This window comes from Micromys minutus (assembly GCF_963924665.1).
Source record: "Micromys minutus genome assembly, chromosome: 2".
In the NCBI taxonomy this organism is placed as follows: Eukaryota; Metazoa; Chordata; class Mammalia; order Rodentia; family Muridae; genus Micromys; species Micromys minutus.
The window spans coordinates 103,906,016-103,932,338 of record NC_137971.1 but is presented as its reverse complement, the minus strand read 5'-3'; the positions used below and the strand labels follow the sequence as shown (position 1 = coordinate 103,932,338).

The 26,323-nt window shown below is 41.7% G+C and overlaps 1 protein-coding gene across 1 annotated transcript in view; it reads right to left on the bottom strand.

Moving 5' to 3' along the window:
• Positions 1–376: 376 nt before the first annotated feature.
• The window catches only part of CCDC81 (coiled-coil domain containing 81), a gene marked incomplete at both ends in the record, with an annotated part of 45,237 nt that continues 19,290 nt past the window's right edge, over positions 377–26,323 (bottom strand). The window contains 8 exons of the mRNA XM_080913090.1: positions 377–518; positions 3,805–3,930; positions 9,765–9,985; positions 10,196–10,274; positions 11,848–12,020; positions 21,459–21,563; positions 23,035–23,181; positions 23,578–23,668. Of these exons, the coding sequence (XP_080769216.1) occupies positions 377–518; positions 3,805–3,930; positions 9,765–9,985; positions 10,196–10,274; positions 11,848–12,020; positions 21,459–21,563; positions 23,035–23,181; positions 23,578–23,668 (1,084 nt within the window). The remainder of the gene's footprint in view (positions 519–3,804; positions 3,931–9,764; positions 9,986–10,195; positions 10,275–11,847; positions 12,021–21,458; positions 21,564–23,034; positions 23,182–23,577; positions 23,669–26,323) is intronic.

The following is a 26,323-nucleotide window of genomic DNA, read 5'->3' as shown; positions in this document are numbered from 1 at the left end:
AGCCAGTGTTTAGAAAATATTTATTATAATTCATTCTTTATAGATGGGAAAATATGAAGTTTCTAAAAGAAAGCTAGGTCAGCACCCCCTCAACATCCAGCAAGAAGTTGGGTCCCATTCACAACCCCTATAGCAATGGGGTCTACTCTAAGAATTAGTTCAACACCTTCACTGCCATCAGAGTGAAGTTCAAGGAATATGCAGGGGTGAGAGGAAGACGGGATACACACAGGAAATAATTAGTCAACATGAATTCAAGAAAGGGTTAGAAAGTACGGAGTCTTTTTTTTCCTCTGAGGTACAAATATACACACGCTAAATATTTAACAGCTCCAAATAAATGTTCCTCGGGAAACACAGGTTCACACTTTGAGTTCTACACGAGCAGCCGTGAGCCCTGCAGGAACTTGTTCAGGGACCACACGTTGCTCTCACCCGAGTTGAAGGTGCGCCTCTGGCACTGCCTGCAGCGCTGATACTTCTCACACTGGTCCAGGAGAAACAGCTTGTCAGAAGCCCTGGGGAGAGGAAAGCAGGGGCTGGGGTCACCAGGTGTCTCCCAAGTTCCCTAGCGGCAGAGCGAAGAAAGGTGACAGGGACCTTTCCTCTCTGGCTCCTACAGTACACCTGAAGCCCCACCCTGCCACCAGCTGCTGATGTCTCCTCCTTCCCACTAATCATCTGACCCTCTCTAAGTCCTACACTAACACCAAACACAAAGTCCAAGCTTATCTTCTCTGGTGATCTAAGAAGACACCAAAGCTTTGGGTTTTGCTATATTTGCCGGGCTTCTTCTCGCTCCCTGGGGACCTTGTCTGAGAAGGGTGACACCATTAAGTTGCTGGTAAACAGGTAATGCCCAGCACCTGCCAAACAAAACCTAAGGAGTAGACTTGTAAAGACAAGTCCTAGGAGGCCAGAGCTTCTGGAGAATTAAGCACAGAGAGAAAGTAGAGACAAAGAAAACAAATCAAAGTGGAGTTGAAGGTCAGCAGTGACTGATTTTCCACAGTGAAAGGCTTGGTTCTGCAAGTCAGTCCTAAGTATGCTCTCATGACCCATCAACATTTCTGCAAGGACAGAATTCTGTAAAAGTCACAAGTATATTAGTTAGAATTTTACTGCTGTGAACAGACACCGTGACCAAGGCAAGTCTTATAAAGGACATTTAATTGGGGCTGGCTTACATCTTTTATCATCATGGCAGCATTTATACTGGCTTGGTGCAGGCAGAGATAAAAGTTCTACACCTTCATCTGAAGGCTGCTAGAAGAATACTGGCTTCCAGGTGGCTAGGATGAGCGTCTGACTCACACCCACAATGACACACCCACTCCAACAGGGCAACACCTTCTAATAGTGCCACTCCCTGGGCCAAGAATATACAAAGCACCACAACAAGGCTGGGTCATTATCCCAACCCCTACCACAGCAGCCAGCAAGAAATTGGATCCCAGCTATGAGGGGCTAAAGGAAGACTAGCAAAATAGTATTTGCCACACAAGCATGAGGACCTGAGTTTGATCCAACCCAGCTTAACTGATGAACTTCAAACCAGAGATACCGTGTCCCAAAAAAAGCATGATGAATGGTCCCATTTAAGGTTGACCCCTTGCCTCCACAGACCAATGCACACAAAGGCACATGCATCCCCAACTAAAGTAGGGAAGGCCTACTTATGGGACAGAGCTGGCATACACTAACTATATAAACTTAACCATCTTGCTTTTGGTTTTGCTTGGTTTTCTTTTCATACCAATTCTTCCTTCATCCTAACTGCTGCCTGCTTGAGTCTGCCCACCACAGCCTGGCCTGGGTACCAAATTAACACATCTGCTGTGCTATGCTCTTGGAGCACATTTGCTAACTTGAGCTTACAATTATTTTCTGTGACTACTTTATCTGTTACCATCATGTTAGCCAAGGGTTCTTTCTTTCCAAATCCAAACAAAAGTGTGCTGGCATTAGCTTCCCTGCTTCTCACTGTTTCCCCACAAGGTTGAAAAAAACAAATAGCTTGAACTCTCCAACTCCCACACTTCCCCTCTTCTCTGGATCAAACAGCCTCAGTTCCCCTGAGCACCTGACCTTGTTATCCCTTTACTTCCTTTGTTTCACATGAGCTCCACCACTAGGAATCACATGAGAGGTTCCTTCCAAGAAACTCTTTAAAAATGAGTGGCAGGTGAAGAGCCATAATTTAAAAATAATAAAAATAATGCTGGAGAGATGACTCAGTTATTAATGCTCCTCTAGAGCACCCAGGTTTGATTCCCACATGGTGGCTCACAACCATCTGTAAGTTCAGGTCCAGGAAATTTGACAACTTTCTTCTGACCTCCTCAGGTGCCGTGAACATAAGCGAACATATGTATATAAACATATACATATGTATGTATATATATTATACATAAAATAATTTTTTAATTTTAAGTCAGGGCTGGAGAGTAGTGTTTGCTACTCTTCCAGAGGACCTGAGTTTGGTTTCTATAACTGCCTGCAACTCCAACTCCAAAGGATCTGACACCCTCTTCTGGCCTCCTCAGGTACACACACACACACACACACACACACACGTAAAAAATAAAAATTTTATTGTGTTTGGTCGTGATAATCTGATATTACAGGTTGGGTCTATTTCACTGAATTTTTAACACAAAATCTTTTTTTATTTTATAAAGTTTTACCATAAATTTCTGAGGAATTTCCATTGTTTTCAAAGTCTATATTTCCCCATTATTTTACTTTTTACTTTTCGCCTTTAACTACTGGGCTAGCTTGATCAGGCCATTATTTACTTTCAAGGTTTACAAATTTAAAAATATGACTAACATTAGCAGCCTTTCTGTTAGTGCTAATTATTAGAACTGGAGTACACATGGGGAGGGATACCTGGCTCGTGTGTGTGTGTGTGTGTGTGTGTGTGTGTGTGTGTGTGTGTGTGTGTGTGTGTGTGTGCAAGTGCACACGTGCTTACGAATGTGTGTCTTGTTTTCCCATCAATCTTTCCTTGATTCTGCTTTTAAAACCTGTCCATAGAGGCCAGGCATGGCGGTGCACACTTTAGTCCAAGCACTCAGGAGGCAGAGGCAGATGATTCTCTGTGACATTGAGGCTGGTCTGGTCTACACATCAAATTCCAGTCCAGCTAGAGGCACCCAGCAATACCCCGTCTCAAAACAAACAATAATAATAAACTCCATAAGACGTGGAAGTGTTCAGAGCAGAAACTTACCCTGCTTCAAAGTAGCTCTAATCCAAAGAGAATTGAAACCCTCCAAAAAGTAGAGTGAGCAAAGCAAAAACAACAATCAGGGCAGGGTCAGTAAGAACTTAGCACACAACACGGTACTGTCCACCCTTTTCCAACAAAACTTTCTTGATCAATTGCAGCAGCATTTCTTACTGAGCCCATTGGTTCTCCGCACAGAATTTTGTAGTGGGCCATACTGATCAACTGGATTAGTCCAAAGCTGAACCCTCTGTCACCCTATAGTTAGACTCAAGTAGGTTCTCATGCTGGGGGTTGAGACCCCTTTGGGGGGAACAGTCATATATTAGATCTCTTACATATGAGATTCATTCATTCATTCATTCACTCATTCACAACAGAAGCAAAATGACGGTTATGAAGTAGCAACAAGATAATTTCAAGATTGAGGGTCACCATGACGTAAAGAACTGTATTGAAGAGTCAGTCCAGAACTGACTGAGAAGCACTGAGTTTGAAGAAAGTAAACATGGAGCTGACTTACAAGGAAGTTTCTTGCAAGCAAAAACCATCTGGTTCCCATTAGGTCTTACCGCTCGAAGGCCTTTTCCTCCAAGTCCCGCTGCTTCTTCATGGCCAGGCTCCTGTCCCAGTCTTCTTGCAAGCCCTGGTTGAGTCTGTTCACACGGTCCAGCTGAGCAGCTCTGTCTGCCAAGCGCCTGGAGAGAAAAGAACAGCCTGACCCCATTCATAATGCTGGGACGGACCTGTGCTGACCTTGGAAGTCCTAATTCTCTTATGTTACATTAGACAGAAAGCGTTCTGGTCTTGTTCGTAAGTCTCTGAAATTGCAGAAGACATGGATGCTGTTAAAGCACAGTGAAACTGCCAAATACTAGCTGGGTCTAGGATCTTTCATCTGTCCTGGTTTAAATTACCGGGATTTAAGTCCTATTCCAATTAACAGTGTCAGCTTCCAAAGCCGTTAATGTTCCTTAAGTCATCTGAAGACTCATCCCAAATGGATTCTTCTATATTATGCGCTTCTTCCCAGCCTCTTGGCTGTCAGTAATCAGCCTGAAAGTAGCTACAAGCGTTTGGTTCTTGGGTGGGGGTTCCCCTTTTGAGAAAAGGTCTCTGTGTGTAGTTCGGGGTGACCTTAAACAATAGATGTGCCTGCCTCAGCCTCCAGAGTGCTGGAATTACAGAAGTGCACGGTCCCGATGATGCACTTTATGACCCAAAGTCGAAAGGCATACATGGGAGTGCAGAACAGAGAAATGGTAAGGAAAGGGACAATCCAGCATTGAGAGACAGACAATGGGGAAGATGGGCGTGCTGGATGAAGGGCGTGTCTCAAGCAGAGACTGCGGCTCCGTGCGTGGCTCTTGTTGATGGCATGTGTCCATCAGAGCTCTCCACACACGTTGTCACTATTGCTGAAATCATCTCAAGTCTGTTTCAAACTATGTATGTGGATTTATTTTTGTCAAAATGAAACTTCTGCTGTCAGTTCTCAGTGAACTCTTTGGGAGCGTCACTAAATGTGACCACTGAAGACTCCAGCAGGCTTCCTGTGAAAGTGACAACCAATGCTCGGTGTCAGGACCCTCTGACAGAAATCAGCAAGTACTGTCTTCAACTAGGCCACTGTTCCCTAAAAGCCCCTTCCATTAAGCAAGCATGGAGCTAATTACTACTGTGTGGCTATCATGAAGATCCGATGATAAAACACATCTGTGACAGATAAGCCACATTCACCATAACCTTCTTCCAAGGTTGTGAGGGGACGGCGACTGCTATACCCAGCAACACGGTGGCTCTCGTAGTCACCACCGACGGAAACAGCCAGGTGAACTTACAGTATGATGCCATTTATACAACAGCCAAAGAAATGCAAATTCAGCCTGGAATGGCAGAAAGCAGCTCTGGGTCACTTAAGGATGGGTTCTATTTACATTAACTTTTTAAAAGAAGCCATGCAGCATTTTTTTAGATTTGTATTATTGATTGTGCACACAGAATTCCGCCTGGACATGTGCCTGCAGGCCAGACAAGGGCACCACACCTCACCACACCTCACACACCTCACCACACCTCACCACACCTCACCAAACCTCACCACACCTCACCAAACCTCACCACACCTCACCACACCTCACCACACCTCACCACACCTCACACACCTCACCACACCTCACCATACCTCACCACACCTCACACACCTCACCACACCTCACACACCTCACCACACCTCACACACCTCACCACACCTCACCATACCTCACCACACCTCACACACCTCACACACCTCACCAAACCTCACACACCTCACCACACCTCACCACACCTCACACACCTCACCACACCTCACCACACCTCACACACCTCACCACACCTCACCACACCTCACCACACCTCACCAAACCTCACACACCTCACCACACCTCACCACACCTCACCACACCTCACACACCTCACCATACCTCACACACCTCACTACACCTCACCACACCTCACACACCTCACACACCTCACCACACCTCACCACACCTCACACACCTCACCACACCTCACACACCTCACACACCTCACACACCTCACACACCTCACCACACCTCACACACCTCACACACCTCACCACACCTCACCACACCTCACACACCTCACCACACCTCACCACACCTCACACACCTCACCACACCTCACCACACCTCACACACCTCACCACACCTCACCACACCTCACACACCTCACCACACCTCACCATACCTCACACACCTCATCACATCTCACCACAGATGACTGTGAGCCACCTTGTGGTGCTGAGAATTAAACTCAGAACCTCTGGAAAAACAGCCAGCGCTCTTAACCTCTGAGCCATCTCTCCAGCTCCAAGGATAATTTTTTGATGAGGTGGAGTTAGAAAGTTGCAAAGAAGCAAAAGAAAACCCTGTGGGTAATAGCCATGTACAGTTCCAAAGACTGGGAGCTGTGTTCATGGGTGAATGCATTACCTAAACCAAAGCCCATCAACATGAGTTCACATACATTACCTGTCAATCACCACTCCACAGTCTCTTAATATTTAAAAGCCCATTAGGAGAGCTATACCTTCGCTCAGGCTTGCTAAGTCCTAACAATCTTCTGAGCTGTCCCTGTCTCCCCCCCACTATCAAAACACCTTTTAGGATTAGGTTACAACCTTTGACTTTAAGCAGCAAATCCAGTAATTTCTAAACCACAGAGTCTGTTGAAAACAAAATCACAAGCTTGGCTTAAATAAATAAGTAAACAAACAAACAAATCCTGAGTAAACCCCATGTACTCACAGAATCACAGATGTTAAAGACTTGGGAACGCCTCAGAGCACCGGCATTGGCAATTACCATTGCTTAGAGAATGGCCACTGTAGCCTTTTCTGCAGCTTTTCTTTGTTCAGTTTAATAAAGATTTTAGCACTGTCTAGTCTAAGTAAAATACTTGGGCTCGAATGGTTTCACATGCTAAAATCAATAGGTCCATGGGGAATCAGTCCAAAGGAGTGCACCTACTAAGGGCCAGCAAGATGGATGGATGCCTTATGTGAGGTTTTCATCCGTGTGATCAAACAAGACCAAAAGCAAGGTGTGGTGGAAAGTGTTTATTCGGTTAACACTTCCATATCGTTGTTTATCATTAAAGAAAGTCAGAACAGAAACTCAAGCAAGGGAAGACTCTGGAGGCAGGAGGTAATGCAGAGAGCATGGAGGGGTGCTGCTTACTGGCTTGCTCCTCAAGGTTTACTCAGCCAGCTTTCTTATTGAACCCAGGGCTACCAGCTCAGGGATGGCACCACCCACAATGACCTGGTCTCTCCCCATCAATCACTAATTATGAAAATGCCCTACAGACTTGCCTACAACCTGATCTTGTAAAGGTACTTTTTAAATTGAGGTTCCCTTCTCTTAGGTGACTTTAGCTAGTGTCAAGTTGACATAAAGCTATCCAGCACAATGGTTCAGCAGATAAAGGCTCTTTGTTGCCAAACCTGAAGTCCTGACTTTAATCTCTGACATGAAAGAACTCATTTTCACATAGTGGAAGGAGAGAACTCACTCTTATAAATTGCCCTCTGATACACACACACACACACACACACATACATACATACATATATACATACACAAATAAACAAATATTTAAAAGATTACCCACTTAAGCTGATATAAAGTAGAATTATATACCAACGTATAGTTCTACAAAAGATCAGCAAACACAAACACACACATATAAAAGTAATTGGGCGCCAGATGTAAATGTGCTTTTATTCACTAGATTGTCATCTCGAGGCTTTCTGCTGAATAAGATCATCATTTCTAGTTCTTTCTGAACTCTGGCTGGCTGGTTTGACTCAGCTGTTCTGGCCCAAACTCCTGTCCAAGCTGACTGATTCAATCTGACTTCTCTCCACTTGTGACTGAATTGCTCTGCCTGGCCTCATATTAACTTTAGAATACATTCTAATCTTCTGGCTCCTTCTGTCTTCCCCTGCAGCCTCTGTAAACTGCAGGGAAACTGCCTCACTCACTCTGTGCTGCTCTCTTATGTTGCCTCTCTTCCTCTGCTGTTCTCATGAGAGGTGAGTGTGTCCATCTCTGACTTATTTTGTCAAATCTTTCTCCAGCTCATCACTTTGTCCGCCCTTCAATTAGATGTTACCTTCAAACATGGCTGCTTCATTCTAACAACTAACCTTACTTTCATTGCTCAGAATTACAGGTGTGTTCCAAGGGCATGTCTGCATTCCAGCAAGATCACATAGACCTAGAAGGTCTTTGGATGTGATTCCTTACCAGAGCACCTGTGTTGTTGGATTAAACTTGTACACACACTCACACATACACACACACACACATACACACACACACACACACACACACACACCACAGCAAACTCGCATATACACATGCATATACACCATACCACATACACACACACACTCACACAAACACACATTTCCTCACTTTGTAATAGCAGTATCTCCCCTTATTGACTCTGGGACAAGCACTATGCTAAACTATTTGCAGGAATTACTTAATTCTGGACAATCAAGACATAGATACTTGTATTAGCCCTAGAACAGAAAAGAAAACTGGTGTCTTCGAAAGCATGTAGCCTGACCTTTATCACACAATTAATACAGTGACAAAAACATGCCAATCAAACAGGATGCATTTGCAAAGTGGTGTCTAGAAACCCAAGTGACAAGCTGAAGTCAGAGTTCAGAAAAGGGGTTGTGACAGCCTATGTAGACAGGGGTGCTTGGGACAACAGTGCCTATAAAACACTGAATATAAAATATGCCAAGATTTTAGAGATTTGATACAGATCAAGGCAAGGCTTTTATACTTATCCATGTCACACATGACCCCTTGTTTTTCATTAAAATAGGAAAACACATAAGGCAGATTATTATTCAAACAGAATAAACTTCACAGTGAAATCTCCCCACCCTCCCTCCCGACAGTAAATCATCTGTTATCATTGCCAACCTGGCACTGAATACAATAGACCCTACCCTATCCTATTTGGACCATTTCTAATATTTATAAAAAATTTAATAACATGGCATTTTGTAAGAATACTATCTTCCAAAAGGAATGGATTTCTTAGCCTAAAACTTTTTTTTGAGCTCCTAGGACCTCAATAATTTTGGCTAATCAAAAACATAAGAGTTGATGAACATTTACCAAAAAAAACACTAGTTTCCAGTGACAGTCTGGAGGGAGGTGGGAATAGGATATGGATGATGGAAGGGGAGAAAGGAAACAAGAAGATGCTCTGAGACTGAAAGACATTTAAAAATGTCTCACCAGTTACATAACCAACTGGACATTCTAAGAAATTGAGTGTCTGAGGCTTGAGCTTAGAGATCCCGGCACTAAGACAGAGCATCTTTGCCCACCCTATAAGTCCATGATAGGAGCAGAGTGTACTGCCACTGAGGAAGGACCCATCGACCCGAGTGTGACACCATGTTTAGCACAGTACATCCAATGAGTACTGATGATAGTACAATGTTTTAAGACGTTACGCTGTTGCTGGGCTTGCTAGCTCATACCTTTAGTCCCAGCACTAAGGAGGCAGAGGCAGTTAGATCTCAGAGTCCAAGGTCAGCCTGGTCTACAGAGTTCCAAGACGGCCACACTACACAGAGAAACCTTGTCTCAAACACTGGAAGAAGAAGAAGGGGGAGGGAAGTTGCTGCTGTTATACTGTGATATAAGAATAAATGGGTGGGAACTTAAAAGGTGCCGATCAATAGGGGGTGTTTTTCTTCTTCTTAGTAATATTGTTTTTGTTCGATGAATTATAAGGTTGAAACAAAGTGAGATGTGTAACAAATATAGAATAGCATAGCTGCTCAGTATGTTAGCTACTTTTGTTCTCTGCTATTGTTACAAAGAAAGAAAGCTGGGGGAGATGCAGGAGGGGAATGGGAAGGGAGGGAAGGACAGTGGGAGGGGTAGAGGGAGGGTGGGGCCCGGAGACAGACGCAGGCTCCTCTTACTCTCTCTGTGTCCTCTGAAGCATCTGCAGATCTCGCCTCTGGTCCAGCATCTGGTTCAGGATGGTGTTCCTCTTGAGGCTGGCGGCCGCCTCCATCTGATGCTTCATGCAGCTCTGTTCTCTCTTTCGCTTTTCCACCTCCATTTCTCCCTCGTTCTTACCAAAGATAGGCTCAGCAGAGTCGGGCTCGAACATGGGCAGCTGGGGAGGTTTGTTCTTTATCTGAAATGAGAAACTCATAATGGACAGCTCTACAACTTAAAAAAACACCAACACCAAAGCTTGTGGGAATAAACAACACACCTATAAGGGCCTCAGAACATACAAAATACACAGCATGCATGTATGTTTACAGCATTGCATGTTTGCTTGAAGAATAGTGTTGGTGTGGTGTTGTACATAGTCTTAAAATACTGATTTCTATTGCCCTACCTGTGCATCCAAAGCCCTCTTGTAGTACTGTGTTTCTTCCATCTTCTCTTTTAGATACTGAGCTCTTTGTGCAGCAAGTCTGGTGGTTAAGAAGCACAGAAGGTGAGAGCATCATTTACATGCATTTTACATACATGTTACACACAGTACAGTAACACAAGTTGGCATTATGGAAACATGTTTGGCATTAATAGGAATGTGCACATGGTACATAAAAATTCAACTTTCATTATGAGAGCTCTAATTACAAGTGAAAAGTAATTCAAGCCCATAGGCTCTTGTACACTGCATTTCTCCAAAGGGCAGACAGGACATATACAAGAAGAGCGTCTAGATGGGGAAATATGGTAGCTACCCTCCCCACCCCGTACATTCTCACAAATCCTTTCTTAAAATCTAGAAAAGGACATGACTATACTTTCTATAAGCAGAATCAATGTGCAATTCTTCTCTAAGAAAAGTAATTGCCCTATTAGAAATTACAGTCATCATGTGAAACTTGCCAAAGACCTGTATGATCCATAAAATTGTACAACAGAGCAGATACATTTAGAACAGTGGGTACTTCGAGTTACAGAGACCAGCTCACTGTGTAATGTAGCAGTCCCTGTTCATGCTACACAATTACTGTCCTGGCCTTGCAGCAAGAGTAGGAGCCCCTGAGGTCGATATAAATCTCATGGCCCTGGTCCTACCCTCAGCATCAGACAACACAACCTAAGCAACCAGAGCCTCCTTCCTGAAAATTCAGAACTGAGGCTAATATTCTCCAAGTTCAGGGTGGAATCAAAGTAATGCCAACTATGAAACTTGCCATAAGCAGAGAGAAAACAACTCCATGTTACTTTTCAGTCCCTGGTTCTAGGGTCACCTGTATCCTGTGTGTGTGTGTGTGTGAGTGAGTGTGTGAGTGAGTGTGTGTGTGTGTACACCCTGGGTTTTATGGAACATGCTACGGTCTTACAGTAAGACCTAAGCTTTGCGTGGGTTCACTACAGCATCTCACAGTTGGCAATGATACCTCCTCAGGATAAGTTCCTTTCTTCCTTCTTGTATTTACCATTACTGACTGCTGGTAATCAATACAAAATGCTGCTCTGTAGTTACAGTACTTTTAGATAGCCAGTCATTGCTGTAACCATAGTAAGTGCAGCTCTCTGTTTGATGCAGCTACACTGTGGTACTGGCTGTCCTGTGGATTAGTTTATGCAATTGGCTAGAGAGGCGTTAATGGTATTTTGAATACTTGTTCAATCCCACATAGAAATTAGCATCATGCTCTTGGCCTCTCTTGCCTCCTGGCTCTCTTGTTCTCCCACCCTACCTCTCCTCTTCCCCTTCCCTTCCCCGCTCTCCCTCCACTTGCTCATGGTCAGCCTCTACTCCTCTGTCTCTCTCTCTCCTCCCTCTCCCTCTCCCTCTCCCTCTCTCTCTCTCTCTCTCTCTCTCTCTCTCTCTCTCTCTCTCTCTCTCTCTCTCTGCCTCTACCACCCTCTTAACTCTCCCATGACCTGAATAAACTCTATTCTGTACTAAAAAAGAAAGAAAGAAAGAAAGAAAGAAAGAAAGAAAGAAAGAAAGAAAGAAAGAAAGGAAGGAAGAAACTGGCATCACAACAAGCTCATCTTTCCCGGCACATGTGGTGGACTCACTCCTCTGTGAGCTGCACTTGCTCCAAGCGGTCCATCAACTCTTTGTTTTGTCTTTGCTTTATTTCCTTCTCCCGTTTGCTTTCCATTTGTTTCAGGAGACTTTGGGAATATTCCTCCTGCTTAAAAGCATTAATCTCAGGACTGAGAGGTCGTTTATCAAAGAGGAAGGATTTCTGAAATGAAACACAAGTAATTCTCTGATGGTCATGTACCAGAAAGTAAAGTTAGCAATACAAACTAAAATCAAAGTACTACTTGATTTCTAACATTTGTCCAGCCTCCAAAACATAAACCAGCTAGTATTTAGATAATCCATAGACTTATAATATGAGCATGTTCTGTGATGAAGCTGAGATAAGGTAAGTACCCAGCCTCTTTCTGAGCTAGCAATTATGGCATCTATTTGGAAGAAAAAAGAATCCTGTGTGCAGAAACATGGAAAAGGAGATGCAGGGGTGGAGAAAGATTTCTGGACATCTACTGTGAGAGTGCACATTCTAGAACTGCTGGTCTGTGGTCAAGACCAAAGGTCAGAGACCGTGCTCACATCGGCTGCATTTTGATGTAGGAAACGGTGTCATCTGGCTATGAAGCCCTAATCATATCAAGAATCTGAGGACAAGGTGAAATCGCCTGACATTTTTCCATGCAGAGGAATGATTGCGCTGGCTGCAGATGCCAAGGGGTCTTCCAGTAAGAGACGATGAGAGATGTGTTGCTCAAGCATAGGGAACAAGCAGCAGAAATAAATAAGATCGGGGAGATGGGGGCTGGGCAAGCTACACAGGGTACACTCGCCTATGTCCAGAATATATAGCAATCTGGATTTCACTTTGGTTCAATGGGGCACCCTTAGAGGAATTCAACAGAAAAGTAATATACTTTGAGAATTTTTAAAGATCATTTGGCTTTTGGGTGAAGAACTGGCAGTGGGGAGGGGGTAACGATTGAAAAGACAGGACAGAGTTGGCCTATAATGTGTCCTGGGGAAGATGGTAACGCTGATGATAGAGAGACTGGGACAAACACCGAGTCTCCTTGGGAGATGAATGCAGCTGAGCCTGTAGATAATTGGCCCTGAGGGAGAGGAGCCAGAAAGCAGTCCCTGCAACATAAAGCGTCTGTGCAGCTTTCTGCCTGGAGATGACACAGGAGCTTAACTCTGAGACACTGGCATGGGAAGGCAGGGAAGAGCAGCCTGGGGTGGAGTCAGAACTTCCATCCAATTGGGTCATCACTGTAGAGAGTAGAAAGGTCTAAATGCCCAGAGCCCCGCACTTTCTCTCCCTCCCTGATGCTCTTGCCTGGAAATCTCTTTTTTCCTTTTCTTCTTTGCCTAGCTCTTCACATGCAGAAAACCGTCCTAGATTCCTAATCTGAACAAGTGACCTCCCCCTCACTCATGTGGACTTCCATGGCTGCCATGCTACACTTGGCTCTTTCTGTATCTGTCTCCCCTCAGCTGAGGCCTCACTAGAATAAGGAATTTATGCTGTTAGATGCCAACAGAATGGCCAGTGCAGAAGGAGCTTAATATATCCGCTGATGGACAAAGTACATTTAATACATCTGTGGAGAATATCATCAGATTGTATCAACCGTGGTATAAAAATAGATCCAGTCAGACACAAAGGCCAACTGGACGGTAGCAGATGTGAGGGGAAGAGAGGGGCTTGCCTCCATCTAAAGTGGATCTCCTCAGGCCTTAATCCACTCAGATCCCCTGGAGAGCTGACCCCAGTTCACATCCACACTGCAGAAGTCTAGGGTGAGCCCCTGAAAGTTTTCATTGCTACCCAGTTCCCGAATGATGGCGATGCTGCTGCTTTCTCTCCAGATCCTAAGGCTGGGTGTTAGCATCCTGCCCCTCACCTTTCCTAGGGACCCATCGGCAAAGACTATAATTAACAAGTTGTAGCCATTAGTAGAAATCAGACCGTGACTGTGGATGCTGTGAAGGCAGATCTTCAGGCCACGTTCCTACTCAGGTACTTCAAACGGCACGCGCTACAGCATAGAACATTGTCCTCAGAGTCTTACAGGGGAGGCAGAATTAGCAATAGAATTTGTTATGTCATTAAATACAATATTACTGAAATTCAAAGAGATGACCGTTGGCTTAATATTACCCCAACACATCTAGCATAACTCTGAGACCACACATTACACAGCAGAGAATCCCATGGTCCAGCTTCTGAATAGGAAAATGACAACTACCCAGAGACAGAAAGATTCTCCAAGAGAATTTAGAGAAGCTTCTGAGAGTTATGGAAATTCACTGCATTCCACATAGAGAAGCACATAATATAAAAATTCTTTAATTAGAGATTTATAAAGACCCAATTGTCTAAGGAAAGGGCATTACTTACATGATAAAAACATTGATAAAAAACAATTTGGCAGAAAATGCACAAAATCTCTCTTTTTAATTTTGCTAACAGGTTTCCTCCTGCACAGGGAGCTGACCCTGCGCTACAGCTCTCTCTACCCAGAGCCAGCTGGGAGAGAGCCGGTCTGACAGGAGCGCGGACACATCTGAGAGCACAGGTGAGACCACCACCTCTGCTCAAATTCCTGGCCCAAGAGAAACCTGTCCAGAGCCCTCAGGACACAGAAACTGAGGAGCAATCTGAGACAGAATCCTTTTGGTTTCCACCTGTGCCCAGAGCTGACCGGATACCAGAGCTCTCTATACCCAGATTCAGCTGGAAGAGAGCTGGTCCCCCAGTAGTGCTGATACACAGGCTTAGAGAAGGGTCAAGAATCAGCAAGACTAGAGATAAGCAGATGGCGAGAGGCAAGTCCAAGAACCTAAGCAACAGAAACCAAGACCAACTGGCATTATCAGAACCCAGTTCCCCCACCACAGTAAGTCCTGGATTCCCCAACACACCTGAAAAGCAAGATTCTGATTTAACATCACAATTCATATGCTCAACATCCCTAGTCATCAGAGAAATGTAAATCAAAACAATCCTGAGATTCCGCCTCACACCAGTCAGAAAGGCTAAGATCAAAAACTCAGACGACAGCAGGTGCTGGCAAGGATGTGGAGAAAGAGGAACACTTTTCCACTGTTGGTGGGGTTGTAAGCTGGTACAACCACTCTGGAAATCAGTTTGGTGGTTCCTCAGTAAATTGGACATAGTACTACCTGAAGACCCAGTTATTCCACTTCTGGGCATATATCCCAAAGATGCTCCAACATATAATAAGGACATATGCTCCAACATGTTCAGAGCAGCCTTATTTATAATAGTCAGAAGCTGGAAAGAACCTAGATGTCCTTCAGTAGATGAATGAATACAGAAGTTGTGGTACATTTACAAAATGCAGTACTACTCAGATATTAGAAACAATGACTTTATGAAATTCCTAGGCAAATGGATGGATCTAAAGAATATTATCCTGAGTGAGGTATCCCAGTCACAAAAGAACAGACATAATATGCAGTCACTGATAATCGGATACTAGCCCCAGAAAGCTCTGAATACCCAAGAAACAACTCACAGACCATATGAAGCAAAAAAAAAAAAAAAAAAGAAAGAAAAGAAAAGAAAAGAAAAGAAAAGAAAGAAAGAAAGAAAGAAAGAAAGAAAGAAAGAAAGAAAGAAAAAGAAAGAAAGGCCAAAAAGTGGAAGCCTCAGTCCTTCTAGAAAAAAAAAAAAGTGTATAGTACCTCAGAGTGTGGTACACCTAGACTTTAAATCATTAGTAATGCAAGAGATAAGAATGTAGCCTTGTGGCAATTCTTGGTATTTAAAAATCATTATGTTTAATCTTTACACACCAAGAAAAGTTTGACTATTTTCATGTTACATTTTGTTTTACATACACTTTATGATCATTGTAACTAGTAAGATTTTGATGCATATTATCAAACCTTTAAAAAAAACAAGTACTGACAAAATTATATCCACATAGTTTTATGAAAATATGCTTTTAAATCTGTTTTAAAAAATGTGTATCTAACTAAACATTTTTATCCATCTTTTTAAAAAAAAGAAACCAAAAAAGACAAAAAAAAATCACAGTTCATAATGATGTTAAAGGACTTTTAAAAGATCATAAATAACTCCCTTAAAGAAATGCAGGACAACACAGGTAAGCAGGTAGAAACTCTTGAAGAGGAAACACAAAAATCCTTTACAGAATTATAGGAAAACATGAGCAAACAGGTGTAGGAATTGAACAAAACCATCCAGGATCTAAACGTGCAAATAAAGAAGTTACAAAGGGAGACAACCCTGAAATAAGAAAACATAGGAAAGACATCAGGAGTCATAGACACAAACATCACCAACAGAACACAAGAAATGGAAGAGAGAATCTCAGGGACAGAAGATACCATAGAAATCATTGACATAACAGTCAGAAAAAAATGTAAAATGCAAAAAGTTCCTAACCCAAAATATCCAGGAAATCCAGAACACAATGAGAAGATTTTACCTGAGGATAATAGGTATAAAGAGAGCGAAGATTCCCAACATAAAGGGCCAGTAAATATCTTCAACAAAATTATAACAGAAAAATTCCCTAACCTAAAGAAAGATATGCCCATCAACATACAAGAAACCTACAAGACTGCAAATAGATTGAACCAGAAAAGAAATTCTTCATACCACATAATACTCAAAACACCAAATGCACAAAACAAAGAAAGAATATTAAAAGTAGTAAGGGGGAAAAGTCAAGTAACATACAAAGGCAGACCTATTAGAATCACACCAGACTTCTCAATAGAGACTATGAAACATCCAGGATAGATGTCATATGGATGCTAAGAGAACACAAATGACAGCCCAGGCTACTATATCCAGCAAAATATTCAATTAACATAGATAAAAAAATCAACATATTCTGTGACAAAACCAAATTTACACAATCTTTCCACAAATCCAGCCATACAAATAATAATAGATAAAAAACTCCAACACAAGGAGTGAAACTACACACTAGAAAGAGCAAGAAAGTAATCTTTCAACAAACCCAAAAGAAGACAGCCACACAAACATAATTGCACCTTTAACAACAAAAATAACAGGAAACAACAATCATTGGCCCCTAATATCTCTCAACATCAATGGACTCAATTCCCCAGTAAAAAGACATAGTCTGGCATACTGGATACATAAAGAGGACCCAACATTTTGCTGCATACAGGAAACACACCTCAGTGACAAAAACAGACACTATCTCAGAGTAAATGGCTGGAAAACAATTTTCCAAGCAAATGGTCCCAAGAAACAAGATGGAGTAGTCATTCTAATATCAATTAAAATTGACTTTCAACCAAAAGTTATGAAAAAAATTAAAGACACTTCATACTCATCAAAGGAAAAAGCCACAAAGATGAAATCTCAATTCTGAATATCTATGCTCCAAATGCAAGGGCCCTACATTTATAAAAGAAACATTATTAAAGCTCAAAGAACACATTGCACCTCACACAATAACAGTGGAAGACTTCAACACCCCATTCACATCAATGGACAAATCATGGAAACAGAAACTAAACAGAGACACAGTGAAACTAACAAAACTTATGAACCAAATAGATCTAACAAATATCTATAAAACATTTCATCCTAAAACAAAAGAATATACCTTCTTGTCAGTACCTCATGGTACCTTCTCTAAAACTGACCATATAATCAGTCATAAAACAGGCCTCAACATATACAAGAAGATTAAAATTGTCCCATGCATCCTATCAGATCATCATAAACTAAGACTGGTCTTCAACAATAACAAAATCAAGAGTAAGTTTACATTCACATGGAAACTGAGCAATGGTCTACTCAAAGATAACTTGGTCAAGGAAGAAATAAAGAAAAAAATCTAAGATGTTTTAGAATTTAACAAAAATTAAGGCACAACATATCCAAATTTATGGGATACAATGAAAGCTGTGCTAAGAAGAAAACACATAGCTCTGAGTGCCTCCAAAAATAAATTGGAAAGAGCATAAATTAACAGCTTCATAGCACACCTGAAAGTTCTGGAACAAAAAGAAGCAGATACACCCAAGAGGAGTAGATGACAGAAAATAATCTAACTCAGGGCTCAAATCAACCCAGTAGAAAAAAAGAACTATACAAAGAGTCCACAAAACCAGGAGCTGGTTCTTTGAGAAAATCAACAAGATAGATAAACCCTTATCCAGACTAAGCAGAGGACACAAGAATTAACAAAACCAGAAATAAAAAAAGAGACATAACAATAGAAACTGAGAAAATTCAAGAAATCATCAGATCCCACTACAAAAGATTATGTTCAACAAAACTGGCAAATCTGAATGAAATACACAACTTTCTAGACAGATACCAGGTACCAAAGTTAAATCAGGATCAGATAAACCATCTAAAGAGTCTCATAACCCCTAAAGAAATAGAAGTAGTCATCAAAAGTCTCACAACCTGAGAGAGAGAGAGAGAGAGAGAGAGAGAGAGAGAGAGAGAGCCCATAATCATATGGGTTTAATGCAGAATCCTATCAGACCTTCATAGAAGACCTAATGCCAAATATCTTCAAACTATTTCACAGAATAAAAACAGTAAGAACACTACCCATTTCATTCTTTGAAGCCACAGTTATGATTATACATAAACCACACAAAGACCCTACAAAGAAAGAAAACTTCCTTTATGAACATCGACGTAAAAATACTCAATAAAATTCTTGCAAACTGATCTAAGAACACATCAAAACAATCATTCACCATGATCAAGTAGGCTTCATTCCAGGGATGCAGGCTGGTTTAATAAATGAAAATCCATCAATGTAATCTACTATATAAACAAACTCAAAGAGAAAAAAAAAACACACATAATCATCTCACTAGTTGCTGAGAAAGCATTTGACAAAATTCAAAACTCCTTCATGGTAAAAGTCTTAGAAAGATCAGAAATTCAAGTCCCATACCTAAACATAGTAAAAGAAATATACAGGAAACCAGTAGCCAACATTAAACTGAATGGAGAGAAACTTGAATCAATCCCACCAAAATCAGGGCTAGACAGGCTCCTCACTTTTTTTCTACCTGTTTAATATAGTACTAAAAGTCTTAACTAGAGCAATTAGACAACCAAAGGAGGTCAAAGGGACACTTATTGGAAAGGAAGAAGTCAAAATATCACTATTTGCCAATGACATGATAGTATACTTAAGTGACCCCCAAAAATTCAGAGAACTCCTACAGCTGATAAACAACTTCAGCAAAGTACCTGGATATAAAATAAACTCAAATCAATAGACTTCCTCGACTCAAAGGGTAAACAGAATGAGAAAGGAATTAATGACACCCTTTACAATTGTCCCAAATAATGTAAAATACCTTGCTGTGACCATAACCATGCAAGTGATAGATCTGTATGACAAGAACTTCAAGTCTCTGAAAAAAGAAATTGAAGATCTCAGAAGATGAAAAGATTGCCTATGCTTACGGATTAGCAGGATTAATATAGTAAAGATGGTCGTGTTGCCAAAAGAAATCTACAGATTCAATGCAATCCCCATCAAAACTCCAATTCAATTCTTCATAGAGTTACAAAGAGCAATTGCAAATTCATTTGGAATAACAAAAAGCCCAGGATAGTGAAAACTATTCTCAACAATAAAAGAACTTGTGGGGGAATCACCATCCCTGACCTCAAGCTGTATTACACAGCAATCCTGATAAAAACTGTACGGTATTGGTACAGAGGCAGGGAGGTAGATCAATAAAATAGAATTGAAGACCCAGAAATGGTCTTGACCATAGACAAGGAACTAAAACTATCCAGTGAAAAGAAGACAATAGTTTCAATAACTTGTGTTGGTCCAACTGGTGGTCAGCATGTAGAAGAATGCAAATTGATCCATTCTTTTCGCCCAGTACAAAGCTCAAATCCAAGTTGATCAAAGACCTCCACATAAAACCAGATATACTCAAACTAATAGACGAGAAAGTGAGGAAGCACCTCAAACACATGGGCACTGGGAAAATTTTTCCTGAACAGAACACCAATGGCTTATGCTCTAAGATTTAGAATAGACAAATGGGACCTCATAAAATTGCAAAGCTTCTGTGAGGTGAAGGACACTGTCATTGGGACAAAATGACAACCAACAGAATAGGAAAAGATTTTTATCAATCCTATATCTGATATAGGGCTAGTATCCAATATATACAAAGAACTCAAGAAGCTAGACTCAAGATAATCAAATAACCCTATTAAAAATGGGGGACAAAGCAAAACAAAGAATTCTCAACTGAGGAATATCTGATGTCTTAGAAGCACCTAAAGAAATGTTCATCGTCCTTAGTCATCAGGAAAATGCAAATCAAAACAACTCTGAGATTCCACCTCACACCAGTCATAGTAGCTAAGATAAAAAATTCAGGTGACACCAGATGCTGGCAGGGATGTGGAGAAAAGGAAACACTTCTCCATTGTTCATTAGATTGCAAGCTGGTACAACTGCTTTGAAAAATTAGTCTGGTGGTTCCTCAGAAAATTAGACCCAGCTTTTCCACTCCTGGGCATATACCCAAAAGATGCTCCAACATATAACAAGGACATAGGTTCCACTACATTCATAACAGCCTTATTTATAATAGCCAGAAGCTGAAAAGAACCCAGATGTCCTTCAACAGAGGACATCTTGGATACAGAAAATTTGGTACACATTTATACAATGGAGTACTACTCAGCTATTAAAAGCAATGACTTCATGAAATTCTTAGGCAAATGGATGGATCTAGAAAATGTCATCCTGAGTGAGGTAATGTAATCACAAACACACACACACACACACACACACACGATATGTACTCACTGATAAGTGGATATTACCCCAAAAGCTCAGAATACCCAAGATACAATTCACAGACCACATGAAGCTCAAGAAAAAGGAAGTCCAAAGTGCAGATGCTTCACTCCTTCTCAGATGGGGGAACAAAAATATCCACAGGAGGAAATATGGAGACAACGTTTGAAGCAGAGACTAAAGCAAAGGCTATTCAGAGACTGTCCCACCTGGAGATCTAGCTCATATACAGCCATCAAACTCAGACAATATTGCTGATGCCAAGAAGTACTTGCTGACAGGAGCCTGGTATAGCTGTCTCCTGAGAAGCTCTGGCAGATCATGACAAATACAGAGGTAGATGTTCAGCCAACCATTGAACTGAGAACAAGATTCCCAATGGAAGAGTTGGAGAAAGGATTGAAGGAGCTGAAGGGGTTTGTAACCCCATAAAAACAATAGTATCAACCAACTAGAGCTCCCAGTGACTAAACCACTATCCAAACAGTAGAAATGGATGGACCCATGGCTTCAGCTGCACATGTAGCAGAAGATAGCCTTGTTGGGCATCAATGGGAAGAGAAATCCTTGGTTCTTCCAAGTGTAGAGGAATGTCAGGAAGGGGAGGTGGGAGACTTAAGAGAATGGGGGCACCCTCATAGAAGCAGAGGGAGAGGGAATGGGTTAGGGGGGTTCTGTAGGGGAAATGAGGAAAGGAGATAACATTTAAAATGTAAATAAAATATATCCAATAAAAGTAAAATAAAAAAAGAAAAACATTTTGCTTATATGCAATTAATAGAAATTTTAAAGAGACTCACATAAAACTCTGGCTTCTCATTCTTGTGATTCCTTATAGCTTCAGCAACTCCCAGATTATAGGCAGCATTCTTCTGATTCTGCTCTCTGGCAGCCATGCTTTTCACCTAAAAAGCAGGGTAAGTTTTTAACTTAATCATAGAATATGATCCTCAGAACACTTCATTCTGCCAGGGCTTTGATGGTCTGCACATGCTCAGTGCACACACCTTTCATCCCAGAACAGAGAAGCAAAGGCAGATAGATCTTTGTGACTTTGAGGCCAGCCTATTCTACAGAGTGAACTCCAGAACAACCAGGACTACATAATGAAACCCTATCACACAAAAAAATCATTCTATATTAATTCTGTAGCATTGATATGTTCCAGTCTTTCAATTCTATGTCATATATTCCAACTGACACAGAAACCTGTTTGCACACAGTGGCATTTTCTGATGTCTTTAAAGACTTGTAGACATGAGGTAAGTGGCATTTTTATTATTACTATCATTATTATATTATCATTACTGTTATTATCATATTATCTCCCATTCCCCATTCTTGGATTCTAGACACTATCACTATAACAATACTAACAAGGAATGGAAGTCTTACAACAAATGCTGGACACATAAGCAGCCTGATTATGGGAGACTACAGAAATCTGTGAAGAGCAAGTATTAAGGCGCCATTCTGTGCCCCCTCCCTTCTGAGACAGGCCACGACTTTAAAAAGGCATAAGGTTGAGCAGATTTATATTTTATCAGAAATCAAAACGGCAATATAAGTCCATCATCTTCCCTTTTAATTTTGAGACAAAGTATTACTATGCAGCTCTGCCCAGCCTGGAACTCACTCTGTAGACTGAACTAGGCTCCAGCACACATCTGTATGCCTTTGCCTCCTAAGATTAAAGGCATTCGCAACCATGCCTGGCTCATTTTCATCTATAAAACTCAGCCCTGTGGGTTGAGGGGAAAGACCCACAGTGTGTGCCAATGTTCAAACACAGAGAAAAGATTCACCAGTGAAATTTGGTCACTGACCATCATGGTTGAGTTTGTTGTTGTTGTTGTTGTTGTTGTTGTTGTTTTGTTTTGTTTTGTTTTGTTTTTTTGCTGTGATAAAATACTATGACCAACTCGGGAGGAAATCAGTTTGGTTCAGTTCTCATTACTCTCCACTCCTGAGGGAAGTCGGGAAGGAACTGAAGCAGGGGCCATGGAGGAGTACTGCTTCCTGGCTTGCCCTCCATGGCTTACCTGGTCTGCCTTATGTAACTCAGGGCCACCAGCTCAGGGGTGGCACTGCCATCAGTTTTTTGTACCTTCTCATATCAATCACTAATCATACAGTGCAGACTTGCCAGAAGGCAAATCCTGTAGAGGCATTTTCTCAACTGAAAGCTGCTCTTCCTACGTGACTCTAGTTTGGATCAAGTTGACATAAAACCAACCAACCACACCACCTAAGTTTTAGCCCAGCAGCATACAAATGACTAAATGTGTTACAGTGTAAACATGTGCAAAAGACCTTTAGTTGAGTCTAAAAATGGTGTCGAGCTGACCAATGTCAAACCCGGAAGTATTGGGCTACCTGGTTTTTGAAGAACGCCTCCTGGTCTTTCAGGATCTGGTACTGCTGCATGAGCCTCTCGTCATCCATCTCCCTCCTCCTCCTCTCATCTCCATGGCACAAGGGGAAATTTCGTTGTGCTCGTTGCAAACACACATAGCACATTTCCTACAGTTCCAAATTTTAGGACAAATTCATTTGTGCATTTGTAATTTGGTATTCATTTACTCTATTCCATTAACAAGCTCTCCAAAGACTGAGTTCATCAAGGAGTGTGTTTCATAAAAGAATATTTTGGTGAATTAAAGTATCTCATATGCAATTAGCAAAAGAAGCTTTACAGCATAAATCTCATAAATAAAAGGATTTAATGAACTCTCCGAGGAGCTAAAAATTAGAAAGGATTTCCTAGCCCCTTTCTCTTAAGTAAATCTTGACTACAGACAAATCTCATCCAGACACTTGAGTATGACCATAATTTATTTTAAGGAGTGATTCTCAGAATTTTCTTGGTGAGACAGAAGTCAAAGAAGGGTGGGCTTTATCCGGTTAAAAGCACCGTACCTGTCCTGCCTTATTATGGTCCTGGCAGGCTGGGGCAGGGGAGGTTTTGGGCTTCTCATTGTTGTTTCTCTGACAGCCTGGAGAGGACAAGCTTCAAAGACAATGGAACACAAGTTAGTGTTTAATACAATTTGGCCTCCAGAGCAATGATTGTTGTAATGATTCTTTTCACTATGTGAACTTGTATGTGCCTGTGTGTGGGTGTGTGCCTGTGTGTGGGTGTGTGCCTGTGTGTGGGTATGTACACACGAGAGCCTACAAATGCCAGAATTGAATGTTGGATCCCCTGGAATTGGAGTGACAGACAGTTGTGTGTTATTTGACCTAAGTGTTCGGGACCAAATTTAGGACCTCTGGAAGAACCAGATCTTAACAAAGGACTTATGTCCAGCCCCAGGGCAGTGACCATGTTAGAGAGAAGTGTCCGCATAAGATAAAGAGGAAACGATGGGGCATGGTGGCTCCTGAGCAAGGCAGATCCATACAGATACATCTCTGTGAGTTTAAGACCAGTGTGATCTACGTAACCAGAGCAGGACAGGCAGAGTTATATAATAGAGACCTTGTCATTTAAAAAAGATCCAGAAAAAGTATCTCAGTGGTTTCTCAGTTACCACTTCTGTGAAATGGGGATAAAGTCATTCATTTCACAAAAATAAAGCACATGCGTGCCATGCAGTTCTTCTAGGTACAGAAAATGGAATGCAAACAATACCCAGGCGCACACAATTCCGTCCTCAGGGACCTGAGCACTGATATCCAGCTGGTGACAATGCAAGTGTCCTCCATGATAATGAAGGCTGTGCACTGAAGAAGAAAGTGGTAATTAACTAACTAGTGGTAATTAAATTAACTAGTCAATTTCCCTGAAAAGTTCCTACCAAGAAGGAAACATTGGCATAAATGCCAGAGAAAGTGAGATGAACAATGTGGACTGCCAACAAGAAAGACCGTTCAGGAGAGCGCACGGGAGCAAAGTGCTGGGGGTGGGAACACTCAGGGAAGTCAAGCCAGAGACCAGCAGGACCCGTGCCACCAGGAGCGCCATGCCTCTTACAAGAGAGTGGGGGGCTGGGCGGTTAGGAAGTAGTTGACATCATCTGTCTTACATAGGGTAATTTTGGCTGCAGCACTGAGAAAAAATAAGTGGCTACTGTACTGGTTAAATGACAACTTGACAGCATCTAGGATCTAACGGACACATCTCTAGGCGGGTTTCTGTGAGCATTTCCAGAATGGGTTAACCTAGGTGGCAAGACCCAGCTGGTTTTCAGGTACCATTCGAAGGCCAGGATGAATGAAAACAGCGAAGCAAGCTGAGCATCAGTATCTGTTTCTCTCTGCTGTTCAAAGACCCTGTACCATGATACACCCACCCTGGGACTGCGACCCAAAATAAGATCTCTCTTTCCTAAGCTACCTTCATCAGACATTTAATTATAGCAACAAGAAAAGCAATATTGAAATAATGGTGGAGGATGGTAGAACAGAGATCGTCCTAATGACTCGGAAGAAAGGCACTGGTGTGGACCAGGGTGGTAGCAGTCGAGGTCATGAAGATTTGGCTGTATTTCAATGTATCATCTAGATGTGTTAAAGGCACAGGCGGCTGAATTTTCTGACAGGATATGGAACTTTGGCTTCCTTTCTATACACAGAGTGCTTCCTAGTACAACCCTAATACCCCTCGTAGTCACCTTCTCTTATGTCACACAGGCTCCAGCCCCAAGTCAGAAACCAAGAATTGGGGTCACATAGGATGTAGGAATGATTTCCAGTATTACTCAGGAAAATGGCCTTAAATATTATACATATTTGCCAGTTTTTTTAACTGTACAGCTTGAATGTTATGTTAACAATGTAACAGAGAAAATGTTACGTTGGGGGAAATACTTTTTTACAGAGCAAAACACATGGGGAAATACTTCTTCACAGAGCAAACTCTAAAAGCAACATGGTCAAGCATTTCAAGCATGTGAGAACCAAGAGAATCTCTGTCAGCATCCCAAGAAGTGAGGTAAGCCAGTACCAAGGGAAAGAAGGCAATGAAGTAAGAGAGAAACAAGTTCTCTCAGAGAGATGGGGTGGGCATGTCTAGACTGGAAAAGGGTACAAAGTAACTAAAAAAGAGACCCAAGGGCCAACAATCTGGTGGGAGAGAACAGACGTGGTCCTCTAATTAAAACAAACAGAAAAGAGACAAAGAAAATGCATCCTGTATATTAATAAAAGATATAAAACACAACCTATCCTTAAAATAAAACTAAGAATGCTACTTTAAAAGCAGTACAGAGGTAAAAAGAAAGGGGAAGTATTTTAAAAGTTGAGAAACAAAAAGCAGATTCAGAAGCTCAGATGTATATTTCATAGGAGCCAAACTATGAAACAAACAATGGCTACACATTTTTCAGAAAATCACAACTCCTATCAGGAGAAATGCAAACACTGAAAAAGAAAACTCTTTAAAGCTACGAGAGAGAACAGCTTAGATGTCTCTTTGGGACACTAACAGAAGAAAATAGAGAAACCTCAAATAAATGTTGAGCAAAAATTAACTAAAAACCAAGAATCAGCAACATGATACTACCCACTTAAGCAGTAAAAAGACTAACCCCACCTAAAAGGTAGAGATCTTGCCCAAAGAATCATTATGGAAGACATTAGAGGACAGCAAAAAGCAGGTAAGTCAGAAACACAGGTGAATAAGAAAGGAATGGAGTGTCAGACCCATTTGGCAAACTTACAT